The sequence below is a fragment of the Lichenostomus cassidix genome, chromosome 1Aa (assembly GCF_008360975.1).
Source record: "Lichenostomus cassidix isolate B80296 chromosome 1Aa, HeHo_3.0, whole genome shotgun sequence".
In the NCBI taxonomy this organism is placed as follows: Eukaryota; Metazoa; Chordata; class Aves; order Passeriformes; family Meliphagidae; genus Lichenostomus; species Lichenostomus cassidix.
This window is the reverse complement of record NC_139480.1, coordinates 46178746-46205324: the sequence shown is the minus strand read 5'-3', so window position 1 is coordinate 46205324 and position 26579 is coordinate 46178746. Positions and strand designations below refer to the sequence as shown.

Here is a 26579-nt window from a genome sequence, read left to right as displayed (position 1 = left end):
TGGCACTAAACTGGGTAGCATCCTGAGAGCTGTGGATGACAGAAGTAACACAGGAGATTTGGAAAGATTAGAACTGGGGATAGAAATTAAGAAAATGAGATTCTTACATGAAGCAGAAATGTCTAGGAGAAAATGCTGTGCCAAGTGGAGGAGAGGACCCTCAAATGCAGTAATGCAGTTTGCAGGAACAGAGACGTACAGATAATAATGATGGACCCTCAGCTGAGACAGTAGTTTGTGCCTGATCAACATAAAAAGCCAAAGCAAATATAAACACAATTTGTTGAAATAACATACCTAAAACGTGAGGACCAAGGACCTCATATTTCTGTGTGAGTCTCTGCCACAGAAGGGGGGCTCACAGCTCTGTCATGAAGCATTTCACTTGGGAAGTTCTTCTTTTGCTTTCTTCTTTAAGAAGCAATGCTAGAATTGCTCTTCTGAGAGGAGGGTGTGTGGGAATTCACGTCCTCAGCAGAAGTGGTGGATCTGCAGCCTGCTACAAGCTACACCCTTAACAGACCTGATCATCAGTAATGTTGTGAATGAGTAGCAATGGATTTTTATATTCAGCAGAGGCTCATAAGATTTACAAATTGCTGATCCTTTCTTTCTGAAATGGCCATTTCTAGTTTTTCAGGCAAATGTTGCCTTCCCCTCCTGGGAAAAGGTCTGGAAAAACAGTCAGGAAAAGACCAGAGGTGAGAACATCTGATGGGTAGACTCAAAGATGACTGGATGTACGCACTGAAAAGAGAGGGAGTTGAAGAGATTTTCTTTTCTCTTCTCTTATGTTCCCTGCATTGTTTTGTAAACTAAAAGCTTTGGTTTTGTGTTTCAGAAGAGAAATGTCGCAGCTTTATTGAGCTTTCACCACCAGCAGAGAGAGGTAAGAGCAAATCCTGTATCTCACTGTAGCTGCTGCGTGCTCCTCCTTGGGACAGGGGACCTGAAACATTTTGCCTTGTGTGGGGCAGCAGGTTGGGCCCCCCAAGGACCAGACATGAAATCCTGGCCTCGTGGTTGCTAAAAGAGCAAAGATTTCCTCCCAGCTGTTTGCATGAACCACTGCCTTCTGTGAAGTCAGTGCTGGAAACCTCAGACCCCCTGCAATATGCAGTGGGATTTGTCTCATCTAGTAAGTTGCCTGGTCAGGGCTTTTCATCTTGCTGTAGTCAGGGGGAAGAGGATGGATGCCACCTGAGGGCAATCCCTCTCACAGGGGCTACATATTGACTCAGTGCTTCACTTTTGGGGGTCTAATATGATGGATCTGGAAGCTGAATCACCTCTTACTTTGTGGTAAGTGAACAGGACATAGGACAGTTATGCTTTCAGGGGGAAGTTGCTGCCTCATGAAATACAAAACTGCATTTGGGTAGGAGAGATCATCCCTCCTGTCATGGTCACATGTTTCAAATCACCCTGTGGATAGCCTCAGTTTACTTTGATCTATGTGTACATATGCTGTGGAGATTTTACTTAATGAAGGCTTTTCTATTGTTGTGGGCTTACTAACTATTCCGAGATGGGGGCTGAAGGCAAGTCATTTCAGAAGATGTTCATATGTGAAGAGAAAGGCCTAGGGTGCAGAGCTTGTGTCAGCGTTCAAACCCCAAGAGCAAGGCATGGAATAAATGCTGGGGGTTTGCAAATGCCATTTTCACCCCTTCCTGCGCATAGTAGCATCTTAAGATAACCAATGCAGGTGTTATTGTGTAGTTGGGTTAGCACTGGAGAAGGTGGTGTGACTGCTGATTGTGGGATGGGCTGGCTGAGCTGGGTGTGCGCAGAGCAACAACACAATACACAGGCAACATTACAAGACCAAATCACACAGCACCAGTGGGGAGCCTGGACTCACAAGGAAAATGATGCAGAGGTCTCTGTGTATGTGTGGTGCCTGCAACCTCCAGAATGCTTTTGACAGTCTGACCTTTAATGAAATATTCTCCTTGATGGTGCTGCAGCAAGCAAGCCGGCTCCTTTAAACAGGGAATGCAGCTCATCTATTTCTGCTAAAGAGCTGGGTGACTCTATGGCACTAATGATGTTGAGTATTCAAGTCAGTGCCACATTAATGAGGGTTTTCTTCACACTCCTTTTCCCCAGCTGAACGTCTCCTCTACAGCCATTAATAGTTGCTAACAGTAGTGTTCGCAGTGCTGCTTCATTTGTCAGATTAATGTTTCTTCCTCAGTGAATCCTGTGCTTTTCCACAGCCCAGCATTACAGAGTGCTTTTCTTCATTCTCCTCCAAGTCCTACTGCACAGCTGTAGAACTGAGCTCAGCTGTGGACTCTGGTATCACTTAAATCCCACTCAAAATCCCAACAAATCCCAAAGTACCTGCACTCTGTTCAAGAAGCAGGGTGAGTGGTGAATGTTACTGCTCTGGCTGGATATCAACCCCAAGGATTTAATTTTGATTGGGGTTTCAGTGAGAAATAAAGGCTTGCAAGGGGCTTCCTGAATTCCAGAGGCCAGGTCCCAGACAGTCATGGGTGCTCCATGTAGTTCTTAATTAGTTGTGTCCCAAGTTAAATGTTGTTTGCTTTCATTGCTGTAACTAGCACTCAGATGTGTTTGTGACCAATCTATGACCATTAGGTTTTATGCTAATAGTGAACAGCTTCCCCTCTCTTTTTCCCTTTGCTTTCCTCCTTGCTGTTTATGAGTAATGCTGCCTTGTTTACAGATGGCATTTTAGTTCCTCTCAGCTTTGCCATGCTAGAGAAGCCAAGCCACCACTGTGACAGGCACTCTGCCCCCTACAGCATCCATGGAGCCCTTGCTCACAGGCTGGGGAGATTGCTTTTGGGTGTTTGCTGTTTTCCTTCGTTCCCTTCCATCCAAAGAACATCCTTTCAGGATGGGCTTGGGAAAGGGGAGTACATGGTTTCATCCTGTATTCCTGGCAGGAATCCTGTGGCTGTCACTGGGATCGGAGATGCTGTACATCAGCTTGCTGCTCATCAGCTTCATCCTCATGATGGTGGAAATTCTGCATACTGGCAATCCTGTCTGCGGAATGAAGCTCAATGCCTTTGCTGCTGTCTCCTCAGTGCTGTCAGGTAAGTGTATTACTGTAGCCTTGGAATCTCAGCACCAGAGACCCTGCTTTTTCACTCAAGGCTGAAGGAAGTACACTGCTCTGGCTCCTGCTGTAATTTCTTTGCTTCTTGTCTTTTATGTCCAGGTCTCCTTGGGATGGTGGCCCACATGATGTACACTCAAGTCTTCCAGGCAACGGTTAATCTGGGACCAGAGGACTGGAGACCACACACATGGGACTATGGCTGGGCATTCTAGTACGTGAGCTCTGAAGCCACCTTCACCTCCCCAGCCTTTTGAGATTCAGCCACACCATCTGCTTCCTCCTCCTTTCTTGACCTTCTGTGTGTTCCAAAGACAAGCGTACCATGGTTCTCCTACTACTAATCTCCTCTCTCTGCCTCACCCCATTTTAATAAATAGCTGAGCTACTTAAATGAGTAGCTACTAAGGGACTGGCAAAACAATGGGGTCACACCTAGACAATTGCCTTCAACCCTGCTGACTAATCAGGCTTGCCCTTCTGCTGGTTTGCCCTGTTTGGTCTCAGCTCTTCCCTGTGTGCACAGGCCAGTGTCACACTCGTGATGGTGCTCTCAAACATGCCTTGTTTTTCTGCAATTTTAATAAGTTGCATGCTGGTTTGGCATCTTCACTAACTAATGTTTGGCCAAAGGGCTTATTCCTGCAACAGCAAGCCTAGACATGTGCCTAAAGATGTGGGCACAGCTGAGCCCTCAACCAGCAGTCACACCATCCTCTCCAGTGCTGGCCCAGCCATATAGTGGCCACTGCACTGAAGGCCAAGGTCATCTTGAGATGATACTATGTGCAGGAAGGAGACAAAGCAGGCGATAGACCACAGTGTCACTTGTGTGCCAGGAAGAGGAGCTGTGAAAAGCAAGTGGCTCAGTGTGCCTTTCTCTAAAGGGTAAAGCAGCCAAGCACAGCTGACATGACATACCTGGCTTGAAAAACGTTTGGATGAGCCTTGCAGGTGCCCGTGGATAGTGCAGGTTCAATTTACAATGCTGTATTGATGATGACCACATTGATTCTTAACAGTTAAACACTCCAGTGCTGTGTACCACCAGCATGGCAATTTGGTTATGCTCAGGTAGACAAGCCTCATGCAGAGGAAGACAGTGAGCAGCCCTGCAATACAGAGCTGTGCTCTCCTGCTCTGACCAGTTACAGACGTTCCTGCTGCCCTTTTCCTCTTCCCTGACATTCCCTTCCCTGGGATGGGGATGACCAATATTTATCCCACTGATCTAAGAAGGATCTTGTGGTGGGATAACCCCTCAGAACTGTAATGCCAGGAGCCTTAGTCATTTTAGTTCATGTCTGTGCCCAGTAGATTCTGCCTGGCAAATCAGGGTTCATCACGGTGTTAAATTCCTTACCCTCCAAGGCTTTTCACAGCATGTGCTTCTTCTGTGTGTCTCTGGCAGCATGGCCTGGGCCTCCTTTACCTGCTGCATGGCCTCTGCTGTCACCACTCTCAACACCTACACCAAGACGATACTGGAGTTCAAAAGGAACCACATCAAGGGATATGATGGGAGCCTCAAGGATCAGCCTCAGCACCACCAGTGCTTCATACAGCAACTAAGCAGCTACTATGAGCCCAAAGGCAAGGTCTTCCATTCGGTCTCTGAGGGAGTCGACTTCTACACTGATCTGCAGCAGAAAATATTACAGCGGGAACCAGAGCTGGAACTGGATGAAGTCTTGGGCCAGACAATTGGGGAGGATCGCTGTTAGGGATGAGTGTACAGGGACAGAACAGTGGGGTTTGGGAGGCACAAGGGCTCTGAACCAAGCACTGGCACCGTTAGCAGGTTTTGGGGAGCTCTTCCTTTCTCTACAGTTCAGGGAGTGAGAAGGTACACTGGGTCAGGTCAATTACAGCAGCAGCTTGGGCGTCCTCCCTGATAGATGCCCTCAGCTGACAAGGGTGAAACTGGAGGGACATGTTGGTGCCAGCTGTTTCCAAGCACTTTCAGAGTTGAGGCAGATGTCCTAATCCCAGTATTGCACTTGGAAATAGATAGTCAGCACCATCCAGATGGCAAATTGCACTGCTGGCTGGTGTCACATTGACCTTCCACCAACGCTTCCAGTTCAGTGCTATGGTGAAGGGCATCAGTGTTCATATTGATCAGCTGTTGCCCTCTCTGAACACCCTACTTATTCTTAATTTCCAGGCCCAAACTCTACTTCACCCTGCCCCCATATTAAAAGTCCTGCTGCAGTAGGACTAGGGGGTGGCTTTCAGACATCTCTCTCCTCCTTCCTATCTGTAATGACTCCCACGTGCTCCCTTCTTGCTTTTTGCCCAAAAATCTCCCATTCTGAGGTACTTTGCTGTCTGCCTCTTTTTACTGTTTCTTCACAACCTTTAAGAATTTGGCTGGACATTTGCTTTTTACTTTATTTCTGTTCCTTTCTGCCCATTGTAAAAATATTGCAAACAACCCCCAAATCAAAACCCCAAGCAAACGCATAATCTCTCAAAGGTAAAATACTGGTTCACATGACACATGATGCTGTACACAGTATTTATTTTGTTTCACTGCAGTTCAAATACATTTTCCCAACAATATACAGACAGACTCTTTATTCACAGTGGGGACAGGGGGCAGGGTGTGGGGTGTGGGCAGGGTGAATTCACATTATGGAGGAGCTAACATCACTGCTCTTGAATTTCATTTCTCTCAGGAAGAATCCCAGAAGAGTAACTACTTAGGTAACAGCCACTTCACCTTTCCCAGCAAGGTGGTGGCTGGACAGGAGGGAAGAGGCACTCCTGTTTAATCCCTCAGTTGTTACTGGTCCTCACACTTCCAGTCCTATTATGCAGCTCTATTAACTGACTACATATTAAAAACACTAAACCCTGTCTGGAGGAAAATGCCAGGCCTAGAGCCATTGCTACAGTTGTGCTAATATATACAAAGCTATTTACACAAAAATGCCATTAAACATATACAAACTGTTCACAGGCTCTGACATTAGGAGATCAGGGCCCAAGGACCAGCCTTGGGGCTTGCAGCTAATCCTGAAGGGCTATCCTGGAAGCTTTATATAGAGATGTGGGATGATGGAGAGGGAGACACAGCAAAGAGAGGTGTCAAGGGCCCAGGAGAGCAAATCCATGGCTAATGTGCCCATCTGGAAGGAGGGTCAAAGTCTGCTGTCACCTCACCACTCATGGGGAAATGTGGGGAGACTGGAAGGGCATATGCCAGATATAAGAGTCCTTTGCAATCCTCATCTCAGCCTGGCTTTGCTTAATGTCAAAGGCCAGACTTACAATGGCATACTAGGAGAGCAGTTCCCATATTATTGCCCTGACCTGTGGGGAACTGCTGAGGAACCAAATAGGTTCCTTTTTGTATGTTTTCTTCTGTTACAAGAAAATTCATACAGATGCTCTTTGAATGCAACACAGGAGAATGATGGCACACTGTGGGGCACAGTTCAAAACACCTAACACACTGTGAGCAAATGTGTCCCAGGGGTAGCTTGCTCCTCCTGGAGCTGCATACAGGGCCGGGCTGGCAAGGGAATGGGAATATTGGGCCCAGAATAAGGTTAAAATGCACAGAAAAGCTTTCTAATTTTGTCTCTGTCTGAGTCTCCAAACCCTGAAGCAGCAGTGTAAGAATCAGCTTTTCTGTGACTAGATTGAGTGACCTTTACAGTGACAGTTGGGATCTGCTGGACTTCTATCCCAAGAGGGCTGTGATACATTTGCAAAGGGAGACTCTGCCCATTGGACTGCAGTTTGATGTTAAAGTGACAATTTGGGTTCATACAAAGCTTAAGGATGGAGAGAAATGAGATGTGAACCTTTCACTTCTACATCACTCTTTCTTTCACAAGCCTGAACTTGGTGTCCCAAACTTGGAACTGGGAAAGAAAGACACAAGTGCAAGGGGCTGGCAAATGCTGTGGAGACTATCTTTCTCTAGGTCAGATAATTCAGCCAGAGAACTAATTTGTTTGGGATTTTGGTGACAGCATGGACAAGAGAGCTGAGAGCACAGAAAAGATTGAAGGTAAGACTAACCCTGCAGGGCCCAGAGGCTTCTCTCCAAAAATAGAAGGTGTACTTTAGCCACACCACTTGCCTTGACTCATCATGGCCCACTCTAGGCATAAAGCTTGTTAGACTACTTGGGAACACTGGACATAAAAAGGTGTGTCCTAAATCTCATTCATAAATTAAACATACAAAAAATATACATATATCATATAAATTAACGCATATATATATAAAGCCTGATTTTATATATATATGTATATAAATTCTAAATTCACATTTCTGTGTTACCTGGAAGGAAGCATGCAAGAACAGCATATGGAGGGGGAGTTGCTGAACAAGGTTTCTCTGGTACAGAACAGGTCTGCCAAGGACAAACCTGCCTCCAGCAGCATTCCCCAGATAGCTGGAGAAAGGGGAAGTGCTTTTAGCTCCCATTCCCTCTATGTAGCAGTTTTCCTGAAGATACACAGAGCAGCTTCCTATATTCCCCATACAGGCCACAGGTCCAACCAACATCTGAGGAACCACCAGGCTAGAGCTGAGGAAGGAAAGGCAAACAAACATTAAAGCCAAAGTCTATTATCATCCAGTCTGGTAAAGTAGTAATTTACAAGTCAGCAAGAGAACCTGGGCACCACTATACAGAGGACCCTTGTTTGTCCATGTCAAAACAAACAATCTCAGTCCCACCTCTCTGATCCCTCTGCAAGTATCTCAGTCTCTTATGATCATCTTCCCTGCTTCTTTCTAAGATCCTGTGCTGTGTTCAACTGCCAAAGTACATCTCTGCCTCACAATCTGTCCAGATTATGCCCAAAGGGGCAGCCAGTCATCTTGCAGTCTCTCTGCATCCCACCAGTGTCTTTCCATCTTAAAGAGCACCTTAACATGTCTGTAGGGAAGAGATCAGATGTTTTCAAAGATCTGGATTTCATTAGGGATTTCTGCACAATCTCACCTTCTGAGGAAAGTCAGCAAATTTCATCCGGGCAAGAAATCGCCTCACTTCTCCACGGCTGATTTTGGGAGTGGTGCTGTCCTTTAGCCACACCATTCGACCTTGGCTCATCATGGCCCATTTCAGGCCCAACTTGCTGACTGAGAGAAACCCTGGCTGTTTTTCAGAAGTTGCGGTTGTTGTCACAGTGATGTGAAATGCATCCTTTTGGAGATCATTAATTCCAACTGGTCCGTCAGCAAAGGGCAAGAAAATAGTGGTGAGGAGGAAATGGTTATGTTTCTTCCAAAGAAAATTTTACAGTCCTTACTCAGTGAAAACATCCACTGGACTAAAAGTATATTCTCTCTGACTTTACAATTCCAGGTGCCTTAGTTGGTAAGGGAAAATTATTTTAATATTTTTCCATGGAAAGAAACTGAAATATAGATCAGAAACGGACGGGTTTGGTTCCAGGTTATGCTTTTGGGCTTGACATAGGATATGAATATATTTCAAGAATATAGTTCATTCTCAGCTTTCCTTCCCACACCTGTTGGTGACTATTGTTTATCTCTGTAAAAGGGGAAATTTGGAGTCAGGTGACTCCAGCCACTGCAGAATGATCTGCCTCAGAAATCCAAGTTTCTAAAAAACCCCCATAAAAATAGTATTCTATTTGTTCTTGATTCAACTGTGTTCTTGATACAAGTCCAATTAGATGTTATTACTATGCACCAGTCTTTCTATGCTTCCTGGCCTACTTCTCTCAGTTCTGGATGAACTGATCTTTTATCCCACATTGCCATGCACAAGAGGATAGCTATTTGGCAAACTGCTTTATAAAGAGCAAGGCATTCCAACAGGGGCTGTACAATCTTGTATAGATGTTAAATCCAGATCTACTTTTCCCTGAAAACATGGTTAAATATTTTGGATTCACCCTTACAAAAATAAAGCAAAAGAAGCAGCACAGCTGCTATCCCAAAGAGCAGGAGATGGCCACAAAAGCAGAAGTGTATCTGAGGTGACAGAGAAAAGTTTCGTAGTGATTTTTCATGCACTGCATTAAATTATAAATAGCTCCATGGAAAGCAACACAAATTCTCTGGTGCAAAACATGCATGAAATCAAACTTGGACCCTTACTTGCTTAAACATGTGTGAGAAACTTTGTGGTCTTTTATTTGCAAAGTAGGGGGTGGACAGGATATTCCCTCAGGAGGGAAATGAATCTTATTTGCCCCTGTTGTCCTGTGTGTGGTGGACCTCGGATGCTACCTTTACAGGCACAACTACAGCCCATTGTTTCTCACAGCTACTTCTCTCTCCATATTTCTAGCCTAGGTAGCTTCTCCTCCATTTGTACTCACCTGCTGAAGCAATGACTTTGTCTGTTGCATTGGTGAGGTCCAAAAGGACTGTAGGAAAAACAGGATGGAGGAGATAGAGGTGGTGCAGCCCTGGGTGCTCAAGTCTGGGACCAGGCTGCTGTTGGAATGCAAGAGACAAAAATGTAACAGCTGGCTAAAAAGGGAAGTTGAACTTTGTCAAAGAAATAAAGTTTTCTGACACTGAGTTGTTTTTACATGGATCAGAGAATGAAAAGCTATGGTTTTACAGACATGAAATCCTAAAATCTTTTTTTCCCTGAAACAGAATTTGCTCCACAACTTCTGTTTGGGAAGCTGTCATATCCAGCTTGATGGGCAAAGCTACAGTCTGGAAGTTCGAGTCTTCATGCCCAACTGTGCCACTGCATGCACAGAAGAAACACGCTGGGCTGGGAACAAATCTGCAGTTACAGCTCCTCAGAACTGCATAAAAACACGAAATTCATAAATTTTTGGGTTTATGAATGCAAAATTTCTGTCAACAAAGCTTTACAGTGAAGAATTTGCACTCAAAAACTGTTCAGGCTCAGAGAAGTCAGAATGTCAAAATAAGAGATATCCCTGACAGCCTTCTTATACGTTAGGTTTCGAGTTCAGTGATAATAGGAATAAAAGACAGAGACTGCATGTGCTTTACAGAGAAACCTCGAAGTGAAGAAAGGATGCTTGCTCACCAAACTTTGAAATACAGGCTGTGTTTCATCAGCCCAGAAGAGAAAAACAGACTTCTTGTCCAAAGTCATGACTGAGAGTGCATCAAGCTGCTGCCTCTGCCATGGAAATTCCTGGTTCCAAACAGGGAGGCCAGATTTGCCGTCTATCACCACCACCTCAAGGAAGGGGAGAGATCAAGCATTAATGGGTGTCAAGGTGTGGGTACACAGAGCCCTCCTGCAGAGGCATGGCCTGTGCTTTCCCCTTCATGCTTGTGGCCACACAGTAGTGAGTGTCAGCCAAAGAAATGGGAAAAGAGAAGACCAGAGAATGTTTGTCTCTTTCTACACAACCTCTCCCACTCCCATGCTGCCATTGCCCTCCCAGCCTCCACCTGTTTTACCTTTTTGTTCCCATCTCCAGTCTGTGCTTGCAGCATGAAGTCCAGAGTTTGGTCAGCACCAAAGTAACCTGGTACGGGCTGGCTGTAAATTTGGAAAAAGGAACACTTAGCCCCACGGTAGAAAAAAAGCATTTCAGATGGAGGGAGAATAGTTGCCTTCATCCTCCATTCTGCCTCTTAAAATGGCAGGATTTGTCATGCTAAATAAGATCTTTCGTCCACTCACAACTATTCTGACTTTCAGGAATCATTTGTTGGCGGATCAGAAAAGTGAAAAATGGTAAAGCAGCTCATGGTGCTTGTCAGCCATTCTTCAGGGTTGTCTCCATGGGGTGCATCTCTTGATGGGTTGTGTAGACATCTGTTTATCTCCCTGCACATGACTCTATCATTCTCTCCTTTGTATGAGAACCTGTACAGTTGTTGCTATAATTATAAAAAATTACACAGCCCTTCCAAAATGCTTTGGCACGTCTGACCTCCTGCTGAAAGTGGATTTCCCAGGCTGCCTTAGCTGTGTGAAATGGATCTTAATATACTCACCATTAATGTCAGCCTATGATTCCTTGTATTCTTACTGCTGGCAGGTTTACAAGACTTTTTATGACCTTAAGCAGGTTAAATGAAGTCCCTTCTCATCCTCTCACTTCTGGGTGACATAACAAATCAGTATCTCTCATTATAACTGTTTTTTAACCATCATGCTTGCTTTTGGCTTTCTGAGTCTTGCCTCTGTCTTTCCTCAATTCATCACAGCTAGATGCAAGGTTCTAAATAAGAACAGTTCAGTCCACAAAATTCAGAGAACCAGAGACTTTATGGCAAGGCAGGATCATCAGAGTCTATCCTCTCTCCTCTTATTTATGACAGATTACTGTATTTCACCCAATTAACCAAGTATCAGTAGGCTGACTTTGCCTCATCTTTGATGAAATGAATTCATCACTTCTCATGACAGTCATTTCTAATGATTAATTTCAACCAAAGAAACATTCCTGCATCTTCATTTTCTTGAACTTGAATGGCTTTTGCTTCAAGGCACTTGTTCTTGCTGTGGCAAGACTACAATGCCTGTTAGCTTCTATTTCTTACACATGCTTATGAACTTACCTCTCAGGCTTCTCTTTGATCAAATAAACTCAGTAATTTAAATCTTCCATACTAAAGCATTTTTTCCCAGATCTTTTCTCAACTGTTTTTCCAGCCTCCCCTTTAAAATGTGCATGACAGAATTGTTCCTGAACAGCAATGCCACAGTACTGCAGTGGCTTGACTGTTTATACTTATGACATCAAATATCATTTGCTTTACAGACACCTTTGGCAACCAGGTGTTGCTTTCAAGGCAGTATCAGGAGACACTCCTATAAACTAAAAGCTCTCCAGCAGCAAAAGGAAGTAGCAGGCAATTCTATCCTATGACCACAAACTCAAAACATCTCCTAAGGTGCCTCTTCTCATGTCCTTTATGGGTTACAGTCAGTGGCAGCTCCCACAAACTGAATGCAGACATACATAAGTACATTGGATGCTTCCAATCAAGTGAAAAATCCCCTGGGCACTTTCTCAAATGAACCAGAAGGCTAGTAATTATTCTGCCCAACGGTAATCCCCACAGCAACCTGCCATTAATCCTCTCTCATCTGAAACATCCATTTACAACACAATTTGCAACTGCTTACTCAATTTCATGGTCTCTGAACTTCGCCCTTGTTTTATGACTACTGATTCTCCTTCATGGTTTTCCAGGGATCTTGTCAAAAGCTATCTGGAAATGCAGCACATCTGCAGTAGCCATGTTGGTTTCCTCAGAAATTATTCCTGCAGGTCTGGGCTCAGTCTGCCTGGATGAAGTGGTGGGCTTGGGGCAGGTTTACCCAGGAAAAGGGGTGCCCACAGCTGGCTCTGTAAGCTTTGTCTAACAGGGAATTCAGTCTGTTTGACTCTGTGGTAATGTCCCTGAGCTGAATTTGTTCCCCAGCCTGTGTTGCTTAAGCAGAACTTAGGTCGTAAAAAAATCCAAACAAACCTCTTAAATAAATGCTTGCCCACAATACATTCAATCCAGCAAATTTTGTCTTTCTTAACTCTGAGAAAACAATTAGTCCAGGACTTGAATGCAATGGCCTAGAACAGGAATTGCTTTCATTATTTTTCAGTGATTATCTGGCAGCTCCTCTACATGTATTGTACTCAGTCCCTTGGGAGGCTAGGGAACAGGAAAAACAGAGCTGGAAAGCAGCAACCTTGAATACTAGCTGCCCAGAGACATTGTAAAGTCTCCATTCTTGCAAATATTTAAAACCTAACAGCACACAGCCCTGAGTAACTTGCTCTAGCTGAGTCTGCTTCAGCAGGTAGGTGGGATTAGGCAATCTCCAGAGGTGCTTTCCAACCTCAACCACAATGGTAAAGAAGTTTTTAACCCTTCTTGATTTGTATTTTCCAATTTAATACTGCATCCCTTTAGAAATTTCTTGTGTATAAGTGATTCTACAGCATCTGTGAAGTGGCTTTGCTTAGTCAGTAACTAGACTGAGTTTAAACTAGACTCCAGACACATTCAGAAGTCTGCAGATTCTGGGCCCAAAACACTTCTAGTCCATTTCCCTTCCCTATAGCAGGACCAACTAGCCATAACCCATTCCTAAATCACTGCTTATGTCACCCATCAGCCCTCAAGAGTGTGGACAGTACCAGAAGTTGAACTCCCATTTTTTTTTCCTAATGAAGTTTCAGTGCCTTCTTCCTATTTATGCTCTTGACAGTTGGGTAACACTGAGCTGAGAGCTGCTTGCTTTATTCTAGACACTAGAGCAAGCAATTGTTTCCCATGAAATTTCCCTCAATCGTGCCCAACTGCCCTTTGCAAATATTTAATAGTGGGCAAGCTGAAATTGCTGGTTATTACCAACCCACAAGATCTGGAAAATTACTTAATTTCCATGTGTGAAATTAGAAGATGAGCAGTATTATTTTAAGGTTTACATTCAGTATAGATGGTGTGCTGTCATCAGAGAGCTCATTTTCAACTTTCAAGGAACATTAAGATCTCCGGGCCATACTCAGACACCTTCTCTGAATTCCTAACACCACTAATGCAACTGATCCTCTCCACTGGGCTGGGAAGCCCTGGACAGCAGATGGGCTGAATCACACATCAGTAATCCACTGAATTCTAATGCCACATCATTCCCATGACTTCAGTGTTGGGTACCTGAATCAAGCCCCTTATTTGTGATCACTCACAAGCACACAGCTCAAATTTCCAGTCTTCTGTTCCTTGCTCCCCTTTGTCTCCTCACTTGGCTGAACAACACACACCTCCAGTTCTTAGATTCCTCTGCAGACTTGGAGAATAACTGTCAATTGCTTTCTAAGGAATGTATGGGCTTACAACTGAGAGCTGGGAAGTGTTACAGGAAGAAATAGGACAGAAAAATGTTCGCAGTAAGTAACCTGCTGATATTCTGCAGCTCCAGAGTCCAGCGAGGCTCCAGGTCCTGTCCCCTCAGCAGGATCAAGCTCTCTTTGGTTGTGATGAGCAGGTTGCTGCAGTTTGTGTCAGGTGTCTTCATTGTCTGCAGGAAGTCAACACCCCCACTGGGACAAATGGAAAACAGAGGAGATCAAGCCTCGTATCTGCACATCTCAGCACTAACTGCCTGTCCACATGGCAATTCCTACCAAAGATTTGAACTATACTTGGAGAAGTCTATCTTTCCCCAGTGATGGGGGTTCCTCAGTTAAGTGAGCTAAATTCAAGTGTGTGGTCTTCTGAACATCGTGAGTTACTATAACAAGCATGAAGTTTGCAAGTTCACATTTGCTCCCTCCCTTTATTCCTGTTGAGGCCTGCCCCATGATTTGGCAGTAAAGAAGAATGAGCTGAGAAATCCAGGCCCACACAGACTGAGCTTCTCAAAGAGACTCCATTAGCTGGGAACACCTCTTTTTTCCCCACTTCAGCTATGCATATGGGGTTGAAGAAAGGAACAAGGAGCAGCAGAAGCTAAGGACTCCCTTTTACCATACTCTGCACTTCTTTTGCTAGGACAACCATAGGACAGGGAGGAAATGATGGGTTCCCCACAGTATTCCCCAGTTATCAACTGGACAATGAAGAGATTGACAGTATTGAAGTAGAAGTGACCACCTCTAGGAGCACTAAGTGCCTCCCCTTCCCTTCCTCCCCAAGAAGGAGAAAGATGACAAGTCCATCTTCTACCTGTAAATGTCAATGAGCTCTGACAGGTTGACAGATCTGCGCTTTTCCCACTCTGGCTCCTCCTGCTGCAGCATTGCAGGAAAGTTGTCCCGGTTTCTGGCTTGGGTAAAGATATCCCGCAGGGCAACTGCTTGAACATTACCTGCCAGGAAGAGTAAAGATGAAGAGTCCTGACTGCAAAAGATAACCTAGTAAAACAGGGAGTGATTGGGACCACTGCAGTTATGGCAGAAGGCAATGAAATGCCCAGAGCTGGAACTTCTCTGGCATGATGTACCTTTGGGAAACTTCAAGGTATTCAAGGCTAGCAGGTATTGGTGCTCCTGTACTTTTCCACACCACGCACTGAGACTTGTGCTTTTGCCCTCCTAGCTTTTACAGCACAATGCATGGCAGAAATATCCCAGGGGTATTACCATTTTAGGTAAAACAAATATTTTCTCAGTAAGGTGAAATGCTGCAGAGGCAAGGTGCATCTTACCAAAACCAAACAGGATGTAGATGGCTCCCCGGCTGGTGATGTGGACTTGGGGGCCAATAACTTTCCCTTCTCCATTGGTGCTGTACTTCACAGGCCCACCCAAAGCAGTTCCAGTCTTTCCTGATACCAAGATGAAAAACACATCAGGCTGCAAGGAGAGAGAGGTAGAGATTTTTATCAGTGCTTTCATGCACCTCCGCACTCCGAATCTTCCTCCAACCCCACAGCATGAAGCGCCATCGATCTTTTCCCCCTCAGCAAGGTCTAGATAACGTTTGCTTTCTCTTTGCTCAGTCTGGCTTCCTGGGCATCTTACATTCGTGTTTTTCTCTTGACACTAATGCATCAAATATGAAAGGGACTTAAAAAACCTGAACTCCTCTACCAACATCAATGCTAAAATTGTGGGGAGAGATGAGCATAAAGTAAATCTGCATCTGAATTAATCACGCAAGTATTTCTTTTGGATAAGCTAAATACTCCTTTCTCCAGAGATTCACTCCTACACTACTGCTAAACACTAACTTCAAACCACACATTCACTGAACAGAAACAGATAATCTCAAGTCTCAGTCAGGTGCAAATAATGACCCTTCTGTTCATTCCCAGCTGTCGAGAAATGCATGTAGTGTCATTATTGTTTGATCTCACTGCTCTGACCTATTGGAAGAAAAACAGTGCTTTTCAGCAAAATCCAAGGGAATGAAAATTAGGGGCTCTTGCAGCTCCAGTTACAGTCCTTCCACATCAGCGTCCCTGTTTTTCCTCTACACAGACCATCAAGGTCCTTCCAAACCTTGAGCAGGGATATGCTGTACCTGTGTTTCTTTGAGGGCCAGAACAACGATATCCCTAATCCCATCTCCATCTACATCTGGAAGAGTTGCAGCCGGTGCAGCCAGGATCCCACTCGAAAGGTGAATGGAGTTCAGTGTCCAGATGGTCTTGCCTGTGGGAACAACAGGATGAAAGAGACCTGTACTTAGGGAATCAGAGAGCATCCCTACAGGGTTTCTTGAAAAGGGAGCAAGAGAGATTATTTCTCCCATTCTCTGTGAAGAGGAAATACAAACCTACACACTGAGACAAGCAGTGGGAAGCAAAATTATTCTCCCAACATTTCTTCAGACTGCCTTTGAGTCAGGCCTCAAGTCCTGCTGTGCTTCCTTCTTAGCATCTTTCTAAAAGACCTATGCCCTGAACAATTTCTGAAAGAGCAGAGAATATTTAAGGTTCACTTTTGGAAGGAGAACCTAAATGATAGTGCTTCTCTGTAGGATGGCAGTTGTCTGCCTCAGCCAGCAGCAAGGGCTAGGTAGATGCGAGAAAAGGGAACAGATGGGCAGTTCTGATATTCAAAGTGCAAATCTGTGTCTCAGTTAAATTCCCAGCAGCAAATTACCACTCCAGCATGACATGCTTGCTCCACCTGAGGGTGAAAGCATGTTAGCAGACGTGATGTCAAATGGTTCAGCCGTCCAGCATGGACCCAGCTGGAAACTCAGTAAAACCAGATTTTCAAACTTGGAAATAAACATAAAAAAAAGGCAACAGTTAAATTTGATGCTTTTACTTTTTCATCATTCTTTTGCCAACACTTCTGCTTTTTCAGTCTTTAATTATGCTTTTTTGCTGCTGCTGCTCTGTAGGATAAGGTTTGCCCCTGCATGGCAAAGTAAACCAAGGGCCAAACTTGTGCATTAATAACACCACTACTTCTGGTAAAGGTGACAGCTCATGGTCCTGACCATGTAAACACTGTGCAAGTAACCTGCTCCCTAAAAGCATTTGAAAGGTGTGGAAATATGGCTGGGGGTAAAATTAGAGGAAATTGAGAAGTTAAATTCACATCCTAACAGAAGTTCTAATGGTATAGGAACTATAGGGTAAAATACAGTTGCTGCTCCCTGGATGGAATGTGGTTGGCATGCCCAAACCTATTCCAAGATGATTCCCCACATCCACAATCTGCAACCACAGCACCTACTGAGGGGGATGGAATGGAGAGTGGAATCGATTTGAGACACCACAGCCAGACTGTAGAAATTGTTGCAGGGAGGGGAACTTGATGGCACTTTGCTACTGATAAACCACAGAGCACCTGCCAGCCAGGGCAGATAGGAGATATCTTGCTGCTGAGCCAGCAACTGTGGTGAAATCATTCTCCTTGGATGAACCTGGTTCATTAAAACATAACTGTAATATTAACGTACACCTCCGCCCCAAAGTTACCCACCTTCAAGGTACCTTTTGGTTGATTCCAAAAATAACCCTATACCTACCTATGAATATTTCTGCCAATGAATTAATGTGGTAGAACAAACAGCAATCAGAGAATGAAGATGCACATGATCAAGTGATTTAAAATGCAATATTCATTCACATCTAATCAATTCAACTATGGGCCTAATTTCTCTGCAAGGTTTCCTGACTGTCGTGTATATCCTTATATAACTTCTCCAAGAATGCTGTTCAGCTTTGCAATGCTGTTAGGTAGCTCCTGAGCTGTACTAGCAGCTCAATGCTAATGAGAACAGACTTTACATATTCTTTATGACAAGGGGATGCTACAGGCTAAGATTAACACTTTGAAATATTCTGAGATGTAGGATGAAGATGCTGCCAAAGAAACAAAATGTTTTGGATTCTCTTATCCTGCATAACTAGAAATTCATTAATGTTTTGAGTCCTTCCTGTGTGTCACGAAGTAATAGCCACTGCAAAGTGCCAGAACCAAATAATTCATGCTTATTATCCTTTAAAGAAAACAAAAAAGCAGTAGCATATTTCTAATATGCTGGTAGTTAACTTTACCTGTGGAGGCACTGAGAAGGCTAAGGAACTTTGATGTTCCTGTAACAAGACAGACAGGTCCTGCAGCTGCCCCCAGTGACAGCTCATTGCACTGCACACTCCGAGTCTCCTCTGGAAGCTGGATGGACCACAAGGTGCTGCCATTCATACCAGAAAGTGCCACCACAGTTACAGATGGTCTAGAGACACCTGGAAGAGGCAGGAAAGAGAGAATGTAATTCCTTGGTATCAGAGGGATTACTATGACCATGTTGCCTTTGGTCCCTGAGCCTGAGCTCCAGCTCTAGCTCCTGGAGCTGAGCGGTTCAAGACAGACAAATCCACACTGCCTGAAAGTTAAGGTCAAATGCCACCCCATGGCTGAATTTCTCTGCTACAGAGCCTAGCAGTGATCTCCAAACAAGCTGGGCTGAAAATCAACAGCCAGACAATCATGGAGGCTGGACCTGAGCTCATAGCAAGAAACATGGTCAGCTGGGTAAAGAGAACTGAGTTTCTGCAGACAATGTGCTTAGTTGTGCTCACTTCCTTGTGTAAAAAAAAAAAAAACAACAACAAACCAGAATGCAAGGACAACCTACACGAACTGAATACAGCCTTTATGTCAACAGCATCTCTCTCACATACTTTTGAACTTACAGTTTCCCCTATGTTCATAGTTTTCTTTTGATAGGACTTGCTGTGAAATACCATGGGCCTTGCTTGGGCCATAGAGAAAGGAATTTTCCCTATTCTCTACCAATATTTTTATTAACTCTTTGAAGAGCCAAGACATTTGACTCCCATGAATTTTCAGGTTGTGCAATGTATGCTTGCTCCCTGAATATATCTGAGACTGAACAGGTTCACCTAGTACCAGGCAATGACAGGATAGGCAGACACAGTCCAGCAGGGAGCTGGGAACCTCCAGGACTTCAGAACTCAGGGCAATAGGATGCCACGGCACTTGGCAGCCCCTGTGTAACAGCAGCCACTATAAGCAGGCTGCTGCTATGTTACCTGAAGGGTGTGAGGGCTAACAAAGCAGTCAGGAGGAGGAAGCAGGGCAATACCTGCAAAACAGCCAGGCACAGTAGCTTCCCCATCATCAGTCTATTATTTGTGAATTAACAATGATTTGGAGCCTGGCAAGTATGTGGAGTGATTGGGAGAAAAAGGCAGCAAAGTGAGAGTGCTTCCTGCAACACTAACCTACAACTAATCCAGAACCAAAGGGAAGTGGGCACAAATTCAGGGCAAAGAGATGGAGCTGCCCCAAGATAAGGTAAGGGCAAACAGATGATGTTGACCAAAAGGTATAGGAGCACAGGCTTGTAATGAAAATTCTAAGCATGACCAACCACAGGCAGAGTACATCAGCAATTTTAGGGAACTCTGAAAAGAGCAATGCAGTGGATTTGCAGCAGCAGGAACTCTTCCTGTGTATAAGACAAACATACAAAGGTCCATACTGATATATGAAGAGGAATAGAAAGGAGCTGCAGTGCTTACCCATGACACTGGCATTCATCAAGGCAGTGAAGACAATGAGGATGTCAGGGAGCCCATCACCATTCACATCACATAGTTCCAGTGGGGATAACACACCACCTGCAACAATTACAGAGTCACCACATGTCAAAAAGACCACCCAGGTCATTTTTCACACTGGGAGAGGAGGGCTGGCCCAGAAATGGGACTTGTGGATAGACAAGCCTCACAAAGTCTGCTAGGGAATCACCAAGGGCAGGCAGCTCACACCATGGTAAGATCTTCCATTACATGGAAAGGCAGTAATGTAGCATTTGGGTCAGAGAAAGGAAAAATGGAAGAGCTAACAGAAAAAGATTTATGTTTCCCACTTCCCTTTCTGAGGTGATGTGGAGCCATGTATCTTATGAAAAGCTTAGATTGGGAAGCCAAGGGCAGACAGCAAGGAGGGAGAGACATATCTAGACCTGGCAGAAATTATTTCACAAAACAGTGTTACTTTATTGCAGAAGCCAGAATGGGAGATACTTTAGAAATGTTACCAGTGGCCAATACAGGATAACAAAAGATCTCAAATGTTGATTTATGGATTCAAGCAGGACAAAAAGACAAATAAATAAGGTTAGTTAAGCTAGTTAGGAGACACAAAGACTTCTATCCCTCTCCTCTCGAACACAACTACATACTTCAGCATGGAGGTACTGGTAAAGTCCAGGCTGTAGAAAGGGAAGCACTGTATTTTAAAGTGGGCTGGGCCATCTCCATCTGGAACAGAGCACAACATCCAGACAAAAAGGCAGGATGGAAGAAGAGTCGAAATAATTTTTGATGTTGGCACAAACAAAATTTTTTGGCACTGTTATCCATTGCTGCCAGATGTCACAGGCCTCAGCTTCAAGAGCGAGCAGGACACAGCCACCTGTCCATTAACCTCGGAGCATCTGTAGTAATGCAGGTGAGGAAGGGTCTCTGCTCTGACCTGGCTCTCCCAGATAGGACTCTCCCACCAATGCCCAGCCTGGGAGCTGCCACCTCCCCCATGCCAGATGCTGTTCCTGGGGCTTTCTCACCTGCTCCCTGACCTAGGTTGCGGTTCCAGGTGTTATGCAAGTCTCTAGGGGGACAGGGAATTAGAAATGCGCACACCAACACGAGAATCATCGAGATCACCACAGTGAGCAAAAAGATTGCAGTGCGCAGGTATGGCATGAGGGAGGGAGCAGCCTTCTGCTCCAGACTCCCGGCCGTCTCTGCAGGATAACCCTCGGGTGCGCTCTCTGACGTGTGCTGCTTTGTCATCCCAACCTCCACATCAGAATCAGGGTCCTGTATCTCTTCAGGGGGGCTCTTCCCATTCTTGACCCCCCCATTCTTCTGGATGTTGAGTACAAGGTCATCTTCACTTTCATCACTGTCAGCCTGAGTGAGGGGATCATATTCCCCAAGGTCTGGGCTCTTCTTTCCTGAGAAAAAAGATGGAGAGAATCAATAAAGCATGAGTTCCTCACTTTTGCTGGATCTCAGTGGAGAAAAGGCTGCAGTGCAGAGTAACACAGAAAGGACAACACAGCAGTCTGCATTTTGCATGGATCCAAGTGAGAAGTGTGAGTGAAATGACAGGGTCTCTCCATGTTTCACAGTAGCAGCTGTGGGAGAAAAGATGCTCACAGTTTATTTCCCTCAGATAAAGGTGTGTGTGTGTATAGACATATATGTATGTCTACGTATATATGGAATTCATGGCTGATTTAATTATAATACTTTTTTGACTGGCAATAAGACACATGAAGTCTCCCTGAAGATGAAGGCAAGGTGATTTTGCCCCTTTGGGCCAGTAACATGCTGATGTCTGGAGGGATCAGGCTGCTCCTCTAAGACACCACCTTCTCTGCCTGGCTCAGCTCTGTAAGAGGGAATGCTCCAATCCCTGCAGTAGGCAACCACAGTGCACCTGCTTTGCTCCTGCTCCCACCAGAGCCAACAGCCTGTGCTTGGCCTGGCCAAGATAGATAACTTGGTATTGATCCCCTTAGGTGGTGGCACAGGAAAGTAGCTTAGCTTTAGGTGTCTCCAGCACAGATGCCTGGCACACAGATGACTTCTCCCCCAAGCCCTAGACAGCCACAGGGAGCGTGGCAAGGGCAGGTGTAGAGGCTGGTTATACACCCTGGCGTAAGCCCAGCGCCATCTGTTTATGGGGACAGGAAAGATCACGCAGACTCACTGCCCTGAGCTACGAGGGGAGGGTCACGTCTCAGGGAGCTGCCCTGTGCCACAAGGCTGGGCATGGAGCCATGGCCACTGCTCCGATGATTGCAGAGCGTCGGTCTGGTTCTCTCTCTCTCTCCTATTCCAAGGTGGGACTTTGCTACCCCAGGTATCTGCCTCATTTCCTTTTGTTTAAAGCTGATCTGAGACAGGAACTAGTTTGTGCCCTAAGATTCCTGGAATGATACATGCAAGGCATAACTAATAAGCAAACATATGCAAGCTGTAAGCCCTCTCAGACACTAAGATGATGGGAAAGCTTTACAGAGTGGAAATTTCAGGGCTTCATGATTATTCTTGCTGACTAAGATACTATACCTTACTTCTGGTTCTCCTGTTAAAGAGACTCAAGTTACAGATGTACTGTAGTACCTAGTTAGTGCAACACATCTATTTTGCATAATCCAGTGTATTTTGCAGCATATGCACCTCATTTCTTTCTCATTTCTCACTCCACAAAAGGACCTTCACTTTCCCTTTGTCTACCACTTATAAATGGTATTAAGCTTCATCTTTAGGATTTAAGAAAAACTTTCAATCCCACTAAAAGCCAAATGCCCCAAACTAGGTGGAACAGCCAGGACAACTCACCTACACTGAACACAAGGAAATAAAAATATCCAACAAGTTCACATATCTAACTCAGACTTCCTTTTTGAACCACGGGCTTGTACAGAATACCCAAAAATCTGGTGCACATATACACTCCAAAAAGCAGTTCCTTGTGGAAGCAGAGCACCCAGCCAAGAGATACTACATTCCCATGGGTCAGTCTGGTATATCCCTGTGACACACTGCATTGTTTCACATAGGTCTGCTCTAAATATGTGTTCAAAGTGTGGGCTTTTCAGGAACTCTTGACAACTTTGGCTCCATCCTGTAGGTGCACAGAAGGCCACTGACCTTGGCACACAGCTCTCTGCTCAGAGACTGCAACGTAAATGTCACAGGTGTCTATACAGTGAGTTGTGCTAAAAAGTGACTGAAAGACTACTCAGTCAAAACAAAAAACTCCAGAGAGGTCTCACTGCCAGGGTATTTGCAGCTTCTCACCATAGATCCAGATGTGCCAGTTCAAGCCAGGTCAGAATGGCATGAAAAACAAATGTGGCTGGCCCAAGAGTAAATGGTATTTAGCCTGGGAAGTCAAAGTTGGACAGTTATGTTAACTGGACTGCTCCTGATTTTGGAAACTGGCAAGCTTTGAGTAAAACAACTCAAAGCATACTTACACTTCAGATATACTATGATTTGTTTAATTATTTTCATTCCAAACAGTCAACCAAAAGACTGGAACCTGCTGTTCATCCTTAGAGCAACAGAAAGCAATGGTATCAATAAAATTTATCTGGAACAGTTTCTGGATCCCTAGGAGACAGAAAGGATCTAGAAACTATGGCTCCTTCCCTCCTTGAACTGGCAGGGACTGAGATGCTGGAACCATCGACAGTGGTGTCAACCACAATCTGTAACAGGAACACCTGTCCTACTGAGAACCACTGATCAGTGGCTAGAAAACAGCTACTACACAGTATGACAGCTTTTGATGATCTCCATTGGAAAGAATCTGCAGAATTATAGGATAGCTACAAAGCAGAGAGCTGCTCAGTCTTAATTCATGTCTAAGCCTGACAAGGAATCAGAAACTGGCACTCCTTCACCCTATCTTTCCTAAAAGGTTATCTGGCACACCCACAAGGCACAGCCACTTAGTAAAGTCAGGCACAAAGCACCCTGCTGATTTATTTTTTTAAGCCAAAAGAAGGGAAGATACTGCCCTTTAAGAAGGGCTGTTGGAGCACTCATCAAGCACATGTAAAACCCAACTGTATATCTAACCTCAGAGGATTCAAATGCTTATCTCCCACTGTTCACAGAGAACCTTAACTGATCTGTAGGTGTTTTGGGAATGTGTCTGAAGAGCTGGCAGGGATGGGCTCAGCTCAGCCTCCCAAGGCTGTTCTGTGGTGCAGAGAACAGGTTACTCATGATTCACCTGGCTGGAGAGAGAGCAGAAGGAACATGACTCTTCATCCAAGTTTTAGGTCACTTGCTGTGGGAAGGAGGGATAACACACCTGGCTTCCACTAATCACTCCCAGACGATTTTTCAGCAGAAAAGCATAAACAAACATAAAAACCAGTAAAGAATGTGTGAAAATAGGGGCAGTCTCACACCATTTAGAGAATGATGATTTATTTGTAAGTGCTCCAGAAGTCCAATTCTTTCCTTTCTGGTCAACAACAACGTTCAGCCTAGGGGAAAACAGTTTGTCCATCAATAGAAATCTAAAACTGCCTCTGTTGCAAGTAATCAGCTGTCAGGAAATACATGCAGTTTTCAGTTTTTCATTATGGACATAGAATTGTTAAGATCTGAGCTGGCCTCTTGGTCAAACTCTCACCATATCTCCTGAAATGATGATCACGGTGTAGCTTTCATGATAAATTAGTCTCTGTGCTAAAGCAAGTGACCATTCTGTGGCCTTATGTAGGTACCAGATCTGTGTAACTCACACTTTGCTATCTGTCTTCCAAAGTGACTCCAAGTGTATATAAACCTTGCATCCACTTTACAGCATGGAGCTAATGGTATGGAGCTAATATCTGCAAAGTCAGTTTCCCTACTGCTCTGTGTTCCCTCCCTCCTACAGGTATAGTCAACAAAGCACCTTCTGCTCTGACCTGCTCTAAATCTTGTTCCATTTTTTTCATGGCATCAGTGATAAAACAGAGGTTCCCATTCAGTGGCCTGTGGTTACAATCAGAGGAAGTTACTGGTCACATCACCCTGGATTTTCTTTTGTTTTTGCAGCCATTGGAAGAAAAAGCAAATACTGAAGATGGAGGTTTTCAAAGACAGAACAGAGGGAAAATGCCCCAAACTTATTGCCTTTCAAGGGCAGTAGGTCTCTAAATTGCACTTTATGACTTTCAAAATCCTCTGTGTATTTGTCAAATGCTGTTTTTGCACAGGCAGCTCTTGCAACTATTGCAGTAGAGGAATGTGACCTCTCAATAAAAAATAGACTATCATTGTGTGATCATGATCTGGAAAAAAGGCAACAGTGAGGTGATCTGTGTTGAAATTAGGTCCCAGTCATAACAAAATACTCATTTCTAGAGCTTCAAAGACATGAACTGTAATCTTACTTTTTCTGGGTTTGACTGACTGGAAAGGCCTTTCTTTGCACTCACTTTGCAGTGAAAAGACCAGATCTTGGACTTTAGAAGAGTGTAATTTTCAGTGCATTATTCCAGTGATGGCCTACTGGTTCCAGTATCTGTTGTACTCACTTCATGTTCTGTTTATTTTTCTGGCACTTGGCAGGCACTAGTCACAGCATACTGCCGACGTATCTCTAAGCCCATGAGGAGATAAGTCGCCACACTGATTTTTAATTAATTTAATGAGATGCAGCAGGAAAAACAGATATAGCAATAGGCCTTCTGCTTTCTCATTGCTGTTGAAAGCTGCATTTTTCAAGAACTGAACACACACAAAAGGCATGATTTCTGCAATTTAACCTAAGGGTTGATGCAAGAGCTATTCTCTTAAGTGCAGTTGCAAAGCCTGTTATGATCTTTTACAAAACAGTGTTTCCCAACAGCCATATCAAATAGATCATGCTGGTTCCAAAGGTCCCAGAAGAGATCAGTACTTCTAATTGCACAGTTCCCCAGTGCTCACGCCCTAATGCACACACCTACATCTAGCAGTTTGCACTCCTCTTAAAACAGACTTCATGTAAAATGTATACCTTCCCATTTAGACAGACATATATATATATACTTATTTCTTTGAACGACGCTCAACAGGAACCACATAAACTAAAAGTAATGACTCCTGGTGAGGGTTAAGGAAAGATGGCAGGAAGGACCTTGAAGACATCATGACCTCCATAGACCCATGGAAGAATAAAGTACAACTGGTCCAGAGTGCAGCCCCACAGACTGGGCAGGACCACTGTGGTGTGCAGTGCCAAGGAGAAGCATCCCCAGCAGCACACAGCTGGGCTTGGTCTCTGTCCCAGGGCTGTCCCAAAGGCAAGACACGGTTAGGAAGAGCAATGGGGCACATTCCCGTTGAACTTAATGCAGCCAGGTGCATTGGCACCGTTTGCAGTACATCCAACAGCAACTAGCACGCTCCCAAGATCTGGTTTGGCAGGGTATTTTAATTCTCTTTTAATCTCCTTATTGAAGAGAATAGCTGTTGGACTGCTGCTCGCCGCACACAATAGACCCTTATGCTTGAATATCCTTTCATCTCGCTGAAGATCTCTGGCTGGAAGGTGCAGAGGCGGCAGGCAGGCTTTAAACATTTACCTGGGTAATTGCAGTGGCACTTACCGAACTCCTGTCCTGGCTTCTGTGGTTAAAACCCGGCAGGAGAGGATCTGACAGGGTCTGCGCTTTCTTTCCTCCCGCGCAGTCCCCTCACAGGGCCGCGGCCCAGGTCCCCTATGCCACACACGACGCCCCCCGGGCCCCGAGACGCTGCCCCGGCCCCTGTGTCCCTCCTTGGGCCGCGGGGAGCTCGCCGGCAGCCCCTCACCGCCTGCACCCCCGGGCCTCACCCCACATCGCCCCATCGCTATGGCAACGCGCCCCGCAGCCCTCAAGCAGAGCACCCGCGCCTCCCGCGGTCAGGGCTGCCCCGGGCGCGGCCACACCTGCCCTGCCCCTGCCCTGTCCCGCCCCGCTCCGCCCGGCCAGCGCCCGGCGCCTCCCTGGGGCGCGCAGCCCTTACCCGGCAGCTTCAGCGCCCGGGACAGCACCGTAGCCATGCTGGACAGGGCAGTGCGCACGCGCACCGCCCGCC

The 26579-nt window shown here is 45.1% G+C and overlaps 2 protein-coding genes across 7 annotated transcripts in view; one reads left to right on the top strand and one right to left on the bottom strand.

Annotated features, from left to right (window-relative positions):
• The window catches only part of GSG1 (germ cell associated 1), a 21687-nt gene extending 16025 nt beyond the window's left edge, over window positions 1–5662 (top strand). For all 4 annotated transcript variants that reach the window (XM_085047931.1, XM_085047924.1, XM_085047917.1 and 1 more), the window contains 4 exons: window positions 842–889; window positions 2922–3074; window positions 3200–3311; window positions 4509–5662. In XM_085047931.1, the coding sequence (XP_084904057.1) occupies window positions 842–889; window positions 2922–3074; window positions 3200–3311; window positions 4509–4821 (626 nt within the window). In that variant the 3' untranslated portion in view covers window positions 4822–5662. The remainder of the gene's footprint in view (window positions 1–841; window positions 890–2921; window positions 3075–3199; window positions 3312–4508) is intronic.
• Window positions 5605–26579, bottom strand: FAM234B (family with sequence similarity 234 member B). Of its 3 annotated transcripts, none has more exons than XM_085047893.1 (13): window positions 26508–26579; window positions 20558–20950; window positions 19509–19607; window positions 18018–18206; window positions 16022–16152; window positions 15204–15351; window positions 14723–14864; window positions 13954–14097; window positions 10496–10577; window positions 10113–10268; window positions 9418–9535; window positions 8067–8293; window positions 5605–7646 (listed from the first exon to the last, which is right to left on the bottom strand). In XM_085047893.1, exons 1-13 carry the CDS (start codon window positions 26542–26544, stop codon window positions 7641–7643), a joined length of 1872 nt encoding a protein of 623 aa, XP_084904019.1. In that variant the 5' UTR covers window positions 26545–26579; the 3' UTR covers window positions 5605–7640. The 3 variants fall into 3 exon arrangements, with proteins under 3 accessions (XP_084904019.1, XP_084904026.1, XP_084904034.1); XM_085047900.1 differs by having other exon boundaries at window positions 9418–9532; XM_085047908.1 differs by lacking the exon at window positions 26508–26579 and adding an exon at window positions 26108–26269.

What these genes read in the sequence shown, in the direction of transcription:
- FAM234B (XM_085047893.1), bottom strand. Translation starts at nt 26,544, where the DNA reads ATGGCTACGGTGCTGTCCCGGGCGCTGAAGCTGCCGG. An exon ending in CTACATCCTGTTTGGTTTTG is followed by an intron (nt 14,865 to 15,203) that starts GTAAGATGCACC and finishes TCTTCCTGGCAG; the next exon opens with GTAATGTTCAAGCAGTTGCC. An exon ending in GAGCTGCAGAATATCAGCAG is followed by an intron (nt 10,578 to 13,953) that starts GTTACTTACTGC and finishes CCAAATTTACAG; the next exon opens with CCAGCCCGTACCAGGTTACT.